General features: G+C 42.2%; 1 protein-coding gene across 1 annotated transcript; it reads right to left on the reverse strand.

Moving 5' to 3' along the window:
- Window positions 1-9,167: 9,167 nt before the first annotated feature.
- LOC106574539 (helix-loop-helix protein 2-like) lies at window positions 9,168-12,155 on the reverse strand. Its single transcript, XM_014150491.2, has 2 exons — window positions 11,533-12,155; window positions 9,168-10,781 (listed from the first exon to the last, which is right to left on the reverse strand). The coding sequence occupies exon 2, from the start codon at window positions 10,751-10,753 to the stop codon at window positions 10,370-10,372; it is 384 nt and encodes a 127-aa protein (XP_014005966.1). The 5' UTR covers window positions 10,754-10,781; window positions 11,533-12,155; the 3' UTR covers window positions 9,168-10,369.
- Between the last annotated feature and the right edge of the window lie 510 nt (window positions 12,156-12,665).

A 12,665-nucleotide genomic window follows, 5' to 3' on the forward strand; every position in this document is an offset into this window, starting at 1 on the left:
AGCAATAGGGTAATAGTGTAATAATTAAATTCTCTTTTTTATTTGTATTTATATACTGCAATATGCTTCTATTTGTCTTTGTTACTTTTTGATATTTATGAGTCTTATTTTTGTATATATATATTTATATTTATATAGTTTTAAATGGTATGATTATTTGTGTTGTTCCAAATGTCTGAATAAAAATTACAGTTAGTGCAGAATGGTTCTTTTTTTGTGGGGGGCGCTGAAGGGGGGGGGGGGGGGGGGGGGTTAGCCCAGGGAGTCATACAAGCTAGAACCGCCACTGCATATAAGTCACATATGCACTTAGTCTAACTGTAATTTATTCATCTGAATATGAACATTCAAATCAAGTCAAATTTTATTGGTCACATACACATGGTTAGCAGATATTAATTGCGAGTGTAGCGAAATGCTTGTGCTTCTAGTTCCGACAGTGCAGCAATATCTAACAAGTAATATCTAACAATTCCACAACAGATACGCACAAATCTAAGTAAAGGAATGGAATAAGAATATATAAATATATGGATGAGCAATGACAGAGCGGCTTAGTTGTGCAATTTAGTTTGTAGATAGTATAGAATACAGTATATACATATGAGATGAGTAATGCAAGATATGTAAACATTAAAGTGTCATTATTAAAGTGGCTAGTGTTCCATTTATTAAAGTGGCCAATGATTTCAAGTCTAAGTAGTCAGCAGCCACTCTGTGCTAGTGATGGCTGTTTCACAGTCTGATGGCCTTGAGATTAGAAGCTATTTTTCAGTCTCTCAGTCCCCGCTTTGATGCACCTCTACTGACCTTGCCTTCTGGATGATAGCGGGGTGAACAGGCAGTGGCTCGGGTGGATGTTGTCCTTAATGATCTTTTTGGCCTTCCTGGGACATAGGGTGCTGTAGGTGTCCTGTAGGGCAGGTAGTTTGCCCTCGGTGTTGTGTTGTCCAGACCGCACCACCCTCTGGAAAGCCCTGTGGTTGTGGGCAGTGCATTTCTTCGCGGTGGAGGCTCTGGAGCGGGACGCTCAACCCACTTAAATGGCTCCCCTAGAGCGTGATCTCCTGCCGCCGACCACGGACTGGGGACCCTCGCAGCGGGCCCCGGACTGGAGGGCGACTCTGGCTGCGCCCGGCTGGCGGGCGACTCTGGCTGCGCCGGACTGGCGGGCGGCTCTGGCGGCTCCGGACTAGCGGGCGGCTCTGGTGGCTCCGGACTGGCTCTGGGCGCAGGCACAGGATTCACCAGGCTGGGGAGACATGCAGGAGGCCTGGCTCTGGGCGCAGGCACAGGACTCACCAGGCTGGGGAGACATGCAGGAGGCCTGGCTCTGGGAGCAGGCACAGGCTTCACCAGGCTGGGGAGACATGCAGGAAGCCTGGCTCTGGGCGCAGGCACAGGACTCACTAGGCTGGGGAGACATGCAGGAAGCCTGGCTCTGGGCACAGGCACAGGACTCACCAGGCTGGGGAGACATGCAGGAGGCCTGGTTCTGGGCGCAGGCACAGGATAGACCGGGTCCTGGAGACGCACTGGAGGTCTGGAGCGCACGGCCTGCACAACCCATCCTGGCTCGATCCCCACTCTCGCCCGGCAGATGTTAAGAGTTGGGATGTAGCGCACCGGGCGCTCAACGCGTACTGGGGACACCGTGCGCTCTGCCGCATAACTCGGTGCCTGACCAGTACCACGCTGCCTCCTGTAAGCACGGGAAGTTGGCTCAGAATTCCTTCCTGACTCAGGCCAACTTCTCGTGTGCCCCCTCCCCAAAATATTTTGGGGCTACCTCTCGTGCCTGCTGCGCCCCCTTGCCTCATACCACCGCCTCTCAGCTTTCGCTGCCTCCAGTTCCTCTTTCGGGCAGCGATATTCCCCAGCTTGTCTCCATGGTCCCTTTCCGTCCAGAATTTCCTCCCAAGTCCACGAATCCTGAACCCTCTGCTCCTTGTTCCCACGCTGTTTGGTCCTCATATGGTGGGTAGATCTGTAACGGTCGTCGTGAACACAGGACCAAAACGCAGCAGGAATATGAATGCTCATCTTTTTAATATTTAAGAAAAGTGAACACTTACAAAATAAACAAAACAACGACTACACAGTTCCATAAGGCAAAGTAGCTATACAGAAAACATCTACCCACAAAACCCAAAGGAAAAACAGGCTGCCTAAGTATGACTCCCAATCAGCAACAACGATATACAGCTGTTCCTGATTGAGAGCCATACCCGCCCGAAACAAAGAAATCCCAAACATAGAAACACGGACATAGAATGCCCACCCAAATCACACCCTGACCAAACCTAAATAGAGACATAAAAAGGCTCTGTCAGGTCAGGGCGTGACAAGATGAGTGATTAGCAGTGCAGTCCATTGGACCTTAGAGAGATATAGCAGGGTGTAATGAATACTCAGGGAGAAAAAGTTGTAGATTCACGCGCAGAGCGCAACGTGTTTATTTTGCCTTCACAGAAGGCAGGAATCATGGTCACAGGCAGGCAATGGTCATACACAGGTTCTCACAAACAAGCTAGGAAAAGGCTAGAGTCAAAATGAACAATACCTCACAAAGGCACAAACAGAATGAACTGAATTAAATAAGGAGCTGATGAGACCAGGTGAGTAACTAACACAGGTGAAATCAATGAACAAAAATGAAAGACAGGGCTACGTTCAAGAACACAAAGAAACAGAACACAAGGTTGACTAAGAAAATAAATACAGAACCTTACACAGGGTGCTTGGTTCCAGTCAGTGAAAGACAACAATGAGCTCAGTGAAGCCTTAGCTCTGGCTCTTAAAGGTGGAATGTAAACAATGTGGGGGGGGTTTTCCCCTCAGACCTCCAGAGCTTCTATGCCAGTCGAGGTCAGATGATGTAAATGATGTGTCAGTCTGCTAAATACCCTCAGAGCACCTCATTGGCAAGGAGTCTGCTCTGAAGACCAATCGATTCTGAATTATTTCACCTCTCCCCCAACCAGATGCGTGGAACAGGAAATACTAGGAACTGTTCCAAACGGGTTTAGTGTATTATTCATTTATAATACAAATATAAATAAAATCTAACGCAACAAAGCTGCTGAGCAGGGAGATAACATCATGTGATGACAGCATGTGTATTTTGGCCTCTTCAGCTCCCCACCTCCTTAGCAGAGAATAAATGTCATGACCAGGACATGACCCCCTGACCCTTCCTTTCTGTCCCTCCTCACTGAGGGCCATGCAAACACAGAGGCTGGGGAAAGGAGGTTAAACTGACCAAATAAATATCAGTTACTAGCAAGTACATAATGTTATTCTAAGGTTCAATGAATGGCGAGGTTGATAAAAGTGGATCATCGAGGTTATTTATCTGTATATTGATAGAAACACGAGGTGAAAACAAAAAGGCATAAGACGACCAATATGCTCCTACAACTCACTCATCACACAGTTACATCATTTAGCAGACAGTCTTATGCAGAGCAATTTACAGGAGAAATTAGGGTTAAGTGCCTTGCTCAAGAGTACAGACAGATTTTTCACCTAGTTGGTTCTGGGATTTAAACCAGCGACCTTTCAGTTATTGGACCAAAGCTCTTAACCCCAAGGCTACCTGCCGCACATTAGTCAAGGTCGATCCCTGATACTATATGACATGTTTGGTCAATAGCCTGGACACCTCATTATAACAGAACATTAAGTTGTGCATTTGGTTTTCTCAGATTTTAAGGTTAGTGCGCCCCGCTCTGGCCATGTAAGAGTAGTACAGTTTCATTACGGTATTATGTGCAGCACTGCACAAGCGGTTGTGCTTTTGTGAATTGCCATTGGGATACTGAGACCACCTTATGTTCTTGTTTTTAAAATATATTGGGGTTTGAGATAATGTTTTTGTTTTATGTTGGCAAGGATAGATAAATAACACAACCTTTACAATTGAATAGTTTATGTTTTTACTTCAGTTTTATACTTTGATAATCAACACGTGAACCATTTTGTGTCATATCTTGCAATTAAAAAAAAAATATCCTACAGACCATCTTCAACTAATTCGAAACACTGGCTAACAGCAACAATAACACGCTATATTGGCTATTTATTATCATTGCAAGTTTGCAAACAACGTTTTCTTGATGTTCTCAAGTAACCATTACTTCATTAAATAGGACAGCATAAGTTGACAAAGAGACCCGTCCCCTCACCAATCAATCATTTTGAGTGAAAGCAGTGAATCTGATTAGACAGTTCTATGGATGTGCGAGACAAGCTCTCGCATTTAACTAGGCACGCGTGTGGTGAGTCACAGCATCCACTATCAGGTTTTGCTTTTATTCATGAAGGTAAGCGTCGCGTGCAGATGGTCTCTATTGAGCATGCAAGGTGGGCCCATGAGATCATTAAATTTAGTGTCCGGAAGATGGATGGATCCCTCCCCGAAGACACACAGTTTATGAGTTTAGGGATTTTGGTAAAAAGAAAAAAAGAGAAATTAAAGCATGTAAAATGAAGACGAAGTGAAAAGAGATGCAGCTTATGAGACCACACACACACACACACACACACGAACACACATCAACAAGAATGTTATTTGGGCTGACTTGGATTCTCCAAATCGTCTTTTACCTAAATGAGATATTCTCACTGCAATTTCATTCAGTGTGTGTGACAAATTATTTGTATTTGTTTATTTTGAATTTAGTTTGCCTGCTGAACCATCGAAATGTGAAAAATGGTTGTGCTCCTTTTTTATTGGTCTGGGCATGTGTGCGGGCAAGAAAAATTATAATGAGATACGTCTATGCTTTTCGCGCAGAGTTTTTTTTCTCTCCAGTTTTTCTGTCCTCCATGTTATTTTAGATTGAACGTTTCACATTTCTATTTCGATGGCCTCAAATGCACCACCAGGACTAAAAAAGCATTATTTGTGGTCAGAAATAATCAAAGTATTGTTAATCCTTTTAAACCTGGAAACATCAAAGACACAACAATTGGAAAACAAATCGTAAACAAATTCAAAGCTCATGAACGTGGCATATTAACGTGCCAGATTGGGACGTGTAGTATTGGATAATGTATGCATTGCACACACACCTTATGACATGTCCACTGTACAGATGGTAGGAGCGTGAGTCTGAATGAGAGCGGGACCATCCAGGGCTGCTGACGCATTGTGAGGGCCGCGACGCCTTCAATACCCAGAGTTAATGAGAACAGACTGACTCGCTTTTTTTCACCCTCCCCGTTTCCATTCATCTCTTCCCGTGTCTCTCCTCCTCCTCTCCTCTTCGCCTCTCTGCCCGTTTCCATCTGTTTGGAGACAAAGGGCCACGAGCCAGCTCGAGCCCTGGGACCCTGCTGGTGAAGTGCGCAGGGATAATGCGTCCCATCCCGTGGGTCGCATTTCAACACATGGACCTGCCTTTGTCCTGCTGTGTGCTGCTCGCTGCTTAAAGGACCCACACACACACTTCACAACACACACCTCCGATGGGGAGGAGGAGAAGAGTAGAGGAGGAAGCAGGAGTGGAGGTGGAGGATGGGGGGGGGGGGTGCCTTGAACATTGATAATTATAATAATATCAAGAGTGGAGAGAAAAAAGGTAAAGGATAAAAAAACAGAGCGGTACAAACCCTCAAATGCTGTTCCTCTATCCCTCACACAGGGAACATATGGCTGTTTGTTGTCATATTTTTTGGTCCCTAGCAAATTCACACAAAGCTATCAAGCCCCTTAGAATGAAAGAATGTGTGTGTCGTCCCACTCCAGGCTTTAAGGGAGTCTACCTGAATGATGAACGGGAGAGGAAGGCCGAATGTTGATAATGGTCATAGTCATCCCAGGCCGTCTGCACACTTCCTGACATATGGTCACTTGTAGGCCTCCGCCATTACATAATCCACGGTGAAAAGGTGGAAGCAATATGGCTCTTTCTCACACACAAACACATATGCACCGGTCACACTCGCAGTCTGTTCACTGCCTACAGCAGTTTGGGCCGAGGCTGTCTGTTTGCCTGTCTGTCGGTTTCTCCCCTCTCATGAGTTTGTAAAGAATAAATTGAAGGGGGCCGATGGCGGTGCAACAGAACCTTTTGGGATGGGGAAGGGAACACAAATGGTCTTACAGTTAATGCCCGTACAGATGGACTGTCTACTTAGTAAGCTTGAACAGAAGTCTGAGGCTAAGGTTGGCCAGAGTGATGCTGGTTGGTTTACTATCTGGGGAGAAGAGAATATATTCACCATGTGAAATATCTCTGTTGGGAGACTATGGCAGGCAAAAACATGTATAGTATGAAATACTCTCCATTGTACAGGGCCATGCCAAATTGAACACAGTATGTTTAATTAAATCCCATTTAGAGAATGTTAATGTTGCTAAAGAAACAACAAGAGGGATTCATTCAAGTAACTGTTTAATAGTCTACCAGCAATTGAATTAGTAATTCCAAGGATGGCTGGTTTATATGAGGTCAAATGTAGGAGAAGGCAATTAGAGAAATGATAAAGGGCCAATGTATAAGAAGCTTTGACTGACTGACTGACAGACAGACATACTGTATTCGAAGGACATCTTTCTGCATGTATAGAGCCTTTCTGATGACAAGACTAGGAGAGACCTTGGACATGACAAAAACCCATTTCCCTCACTTCTCCCCAGATAAAGAGATACAAAGCAAGGCCCCACCACCCCTTATTACAGCAGCCACCTGAGGATAGTGACAAGGACGTGGATGAGGAGGAGGAGGAAGAGGAGGAGACGTTGGAGGAGGAAGTGAGGCATGATGGGAAGGGACCAAGCTGTTTTATTTCTGTGTCTCAAAGGTCCACGATCCCAGTATACAGCGTGGTGCTTTACATCACGTTGCCCGTGTAAAGGGCCTTTGGGAAGATTTCAATCGCATACTCCTGGCATCCTTTCTCTTTCCTCGTCTCCTTCTCAAAACCCATTGGAGGAGAAGGTCTTCCAGAAGGAGATGAGAGAGGACGTTAGGAGGTATGGAATTGAGATCTTCCCTTTGACTTTTCCCTTGGTTCCATAGATGCCCTGAGAGAGAGAGATCATAGGGTTTATGGGTCATCAGTACGCGTGACACACCTGCTCTAAACCAATTTGGAGATGCCTCCAACCATTCATGAATGAGCCTATGCAGGTTATAAATGAGTCTGCCATGGTGGTGTAGGAGCCATTTTGGCCTTCCTATGTGCTCATTTCATGTGTTGTGTATATGTTGTCTGTACAGGGATGTTTTTTTTTTACTTGTTTTGTACACTAGGGGCATGCTCACATTGGGGTTATGGGGTCACTGGTCACATGGTACAAATGTAACCAGGAAGTGTTACCCCAAGTGAGAGGAGAAAGGATAATGTTCTTACCATCTCACAAGAAAATGCTTATGGAATACACTTCATCTGTATTGGAACTCTGTAAAATATGCAATAAATGTGAACAATAAATCAGAACATGACCCAATCAAAGGGGGTATACCCATGAGTTCTCAATTGAATGTATGGACCACAGCTGGATCAGTGAACTCCAATCCCAACGCTCTGTTTTAACGTTGAGAAACAGTAATAATCCTCGCTTGCAATACATCACTTTCACATCGGGGAGAAAGAATATTTCAAACACCCAGTTTAGAAAGTTGCACAGCCCCCAGCCAAGGTAGGAAACTTCCGCCCCATTTATGCTCCATTGCAGACATTTGAAGCAGAAATCGGAGGGGTGGAAGTGTGGTCTAGGTTGGAGGCAGTGTTCTTGAAAATACAGCCGGGTGCAACTTTCCTAAACTGCATGCAGTAAGTGTATATTTTGTATTTGAAAATTATTTATCGCTCAATATAAAAGTTTTGTTCCAAATGTTTCCGAAACTTGTACAGCGTGCCAGTGGTATTCGCGTTTAGACAGAGCATTTGGGAAGCGTCTGGACATGTTCCTCACAAGGCTGAAGAGAACGTCCAGTGGTTGGTTTAATGTAATGTAATAGAACTGGGGTAATGAATAAGGGCTAGGCCTACATGTCATTTCTCTGCTTTAGTTTATTGTGAATGAATAATCTTCTGAAGGCAGAAAACATCTATAATCTTAAAGGTGTTCATAATGCAAGTAAATCATATAGCATCAAAATGATGTAGGGTGCCCACTGTCTTGCACAAAATTCTCCATTCGTTTTCCCCTCGTCACTGTTAATAATATTGACCGAAGAGATCCCCCCGCTCATCTCAACGAATTATTCTCGAACAAATCGCCTAGGGTTTGTTGACATACATATTTAATGTTCATATCACAGATATTTATTTACTTTTGTATATTCATTTATTCGTTTGTTTATTAAATATTATTCGATTTAAGCGCAAAAACACCATGTGCAAATGTTGCGCCTGATCTAACCTAAATCATGTAATTGCACTAGCTTAAGCTAATGCATTGGCCTACGTTATTAGACCACAAGCCTTAGCAGAATTGATGTCAGTACATCAGAAATAAATACAAAGATTTGGATATTTGCTCATATTTGGCAGTATTACATGGATGTGCTTGCTCGCTCATAAATTTCCATCTCTCCTCCATCCCCTCTCCCTCTCTCTTTCCCACGGGAGGTGCCAGACGGCCAGTAATTTGGTTGTCTTGGCTCGTCTGGAGTAACACCTGCCCCCTCTCTGGGGAGAGCGCCTTTCAGCCAGGAGCTAGCGAGGAGCAGCACAGAATACATGCACAGCGAGAAAAAAACACATATAGGCTATATGCTCTCTTTGCTTGCTTGACCAGTGCCTAAATCGTGTGTGTGTAAACAGTTTCAAAGCAGCGGGATATAGGCTCACACTGACGTCATTTAATAATACTGTATATGCCTATCATTCGAATTTGGGGGGGATGAAAGATATAGAGGCCTGTCAATCAAGATCATTTCGGAAGTGTAATAGGCCAGGCTACCATCGTGCTTTTCCTCCAGGACGACAGCTGCTGTTTAAATATTGAAATATTTTGTTATCAAGGCCATTGCACTGTCCATTTCATTCATATTACTCCAATCATTATGCAAGGGATTTTCTCCCCTGAGCAACTGGCCGACTAATTTCAACGTTGTGTGACTATTTTTGGAAAGGAGATTCCCAAGTAATTATTCTCAGTTTTAGTCTCAATAAAATTACAATTAAAACAGAAAAGCCTCAATACCATGTATTTCTTTCCCTTTTTTAATCAAAAAACACCACCGGAAAATATAAAAAATGCGTTCATTAAAAATCAGCTGTCACAATAACTCTACTACAAAATATCTGCATAAAGCAACAAGTACACAACCCTGAAGAGACAAAAAATCTTTGGATAGAAGATATGTTTTTCTTCGCTATAAAATTACTTATTATGTTTTTTGAGATACAAAGCAGAGACAGATATATAAATAAACACCTCTAGCTTTTAAGGAAATAAAAACAGTTAATAGAAATCAGACTATTTTGAAATGATTTTTTGGTCACAGCAAAAGAGGTTTGCCTCTGAATTGTAAGGTGATATCAACACAAACGATGTCATTCAATTATATTTTTGCTTTTTATATCCGGTTAGTCGAATTAAAATTGTGTGGATGTTTTTCTTTAGTAGGCTAATTCGTTTTCAGTGTATTGTTAAGTTTTGATTCACTTCCTTCCCCTTTACACTTAAGGGAACTAAACGAAGTTTGACGTTTTATGAGTTTACTTAACCCAACATGATTAAGTGCTTATCGTTGCCTGATAGACAATAGACATGACATGAATAAAAGTATATTACACTTAACGTACTAATTCAATAAAAAAAAAACGTATAATACAAAAACAGAAAGTGCCATTTGAAGAGCAACAACATCATTTTCGAAGTTCAACATCACAGCCTAAAATATACATGTATACAATGATACAAACAATGGACGTTTATATAAAATACGTTAGTCTATTATAAACATAAATAAATAAGAGAACCTTCAATATTAACACATTTAAATAATTCCACCAACTTAAATAACAATGATGAAGGTCACAATTGTACGCGTCATAAGTGGCACTAATGCATTAATGCATTTGAACTTGTTCTCCTTTATGGAAACATCAACTATGCTATGTCTATAAAGCAGCTATATCATTCCGTTTACATCCATTCTTTCGTTCATCTGGGTTACCCAGCCTCACCAAAACGCAATACCAAACAGGCATTTCTTCAAAATCATGGATAAGTAGGCTGTAGGCTGCAGACTCCTTCTCCCCCCCCCCCTCCCTTTTTTTGTACTTTCTGGCAACTTTCATGTATCCCCGATTTCACAAGTGACATATCACCCATATTTCTTTCTGGTCCCTCCATTCTCCTTGTCCAATTCTCCCATTTGAAAATGTATCTCACTAATTTCAACTAGACGTCCAGAACGTGATTGAGATAGGAGATATAGCATATTGCAAGTCTGAGGATCTCGATCTTGGAGAGTTTCTTGTCAGGGGGAAGGGTTGGCAGCAACTTTCTCAGTTCAGCGAAGGCCACATTGAACGCTTCCACGCGGATCCTCTCGCGCGTGGCGTGGGCCGAGCGGTACTTGGCCGTCGCACGTCTCCTCCGTCTCTTCTCCTCCCTGCTGAGGGTCGGTTGGGCCAGCGACCTCGTCTTCCCCTCCCCCTCCATCGGTTCGTCGGACAGGCACCCGACCTTGAGGTCGTTGAGCACCGACTCTGCGTCGGATTGTCCCCATCCGAGGTCGGAATCAGCTTGGTCTGGACTCAGCATCATTTTCAGTCTTTTCATATGTTTTTCAGTTCGTATCCAAAAAGAGCTGGAGAGAGAGAGATATTATTGATTCATTTAGTATTATGTTGTGAACACAATAATACTTTTTCCTTCAATATAATGATTGGGAGTAGTTTTTGCATCGCTGTCTTGATATGACCTGTCACAGAGGGTAGATGATAGGCAGACCATAATCATAAAATAGATCATTTAAGATCAAGTGCCAAAGACTTAGAAATGTGATAGTCTTAATGGAAATTGCAAAAGCAACAGACAGTGATCGGAATACTGTAAATTGTAATAGGTTTTTGCACTTCTATTTTTTCCAATGCATAATTTATTATACAATGATTTTTGTTATAGAGCATTAAATATTAAATATAGGCCATTTTCTTTTCACTTATGTGTCAGTTCTTATGATTTGTTTTGCCGCAAACATTGCGTTTTTCAGAATATTAAAGCAAATTATGGTAAATATTGAGAGAAATCATGCAATTCAAATTAACATATTCCATATTCAAAGTCGTCCATCTGTCACAGTGAGATGAACACATCTGCTTGGCTCGAGCGGTATGACTTGACAGCATGGAACAACATTGAAAGAAGGCTAAAATTGTTGACATCTGCCGGACATTGAATTCGGCCACACAAAATGTTGTTGTATCAACAATGCAGTGGAAAAATACGAGCTGTGTACTTTGTTGTAAATATGTAATACAGACCTAATAAAGAAACGGTCAATACCTCGTATACATTTTTTCTTATTTCTTAGGCCTACTCGTTAATTGGACACTTACCTTGACAAACAGTTGAGAGACACAACTGTCTGATGATTCTTGATAGCTGTTGGAGTAAACTCCAACTCCAAATTAACTCTGTGCTTCCCTTCGTTTTTTTTCACAAACCATCTTATTTAGTCCAATTCATTACAGGAATTATAGGCTACTGTTGACAGCCTTATAACATTAATCGCTGTTTACTTTTGGAGATTTTGAACAGTCGAATCAAACATACAATGTTGTTTATCTCAGAACCATCTAATTTCAAGTTGTGGTATATCACTTCGTTGGGAAGATGATAGTATAGTTGATAGTATAGTTAACGACTATGTGATAAATATTTCTGAAGATAAAAATCTTGTGCCTTGTGAACACCCAGCTGGGAAACAATAGATTGTTGTGTCGATAAGATCTCGCTGAAAGTGCAGATATTTGTCCGTTCTTCTTGATGGAGATGACGGTGATAAGAAAGGCCCTTGTGCACCGTGTGCCAATAGTCAGTGCATTGAAAAGCCGAAAGATAATCCCTTCCTTTCCACTTCTGTGTTTTCCGAACGTTCTCGGGTCCAGCGCGCGGCTTCTATGAGAGATAAGATCCAAACGATCCCAACTAATAAAGGCTTACTTGAGAAACGTAGGGATGGAATATATTTGAGGAATGGTATTGTCTAACACCGCCCCCTCCCTCTCACCTCCCTCTCTCTACTCACGCCTCTCAGCCCTCCAGTAGTCCCTCTGGGGTTAGTGGGCAAAGAGGAACCAGAGATGAGTACGATAATGGATAATAAGGACTTTAAACATTTAGATTTTTTTCTCCAGATTAATTCAAATTCTGACCTATACAATAAAAAAATAAAAATCTGCATATTTTTAATTAAATGAATATATAAGCAAATCAACGAAAAAAATTACTATTTTATTGAAACAACAAGTAAGGTTGGTTTACATTATAAAAGGTGATTTAATTGGCAAGTTATTTCACTTCGAGACTGAAACTACGTATTAGGCTATTAGGCCTTAAATAATTATATTACATTGAGGTTGAAACAGGTTAAGGAAACGTGACGTTCAGAGCAAGAGGTTCTACATTACAAGTCTAACATGAATTCATCAAATCAAATACATTCACTGTATTTTGCTGATTTGTTGCT

This window comes from Salmo salar, chromosome ssa16 (genome assembly GCF_905237065.1).
Source record: "Salmo salar chromosome ssa16, Ssal_v3.1, whole genome shotgun sequence".
Lineage (NCBI taxonomy): Eukaryota > Metazoa > Chordata > Actinopteri > Salmoniformes > Salmonidae > Salmo > Salmo salar.

Excerpts from the sequence above, each read along its gene's own strand:
- LOC106574539 (XM_014150491.2), bottom strand. The coding sequence starts at position 10,753 with ATGAAAAGACTGAAAATGATGCTGAGTCCAGACCAAGCTGATTCCGAC.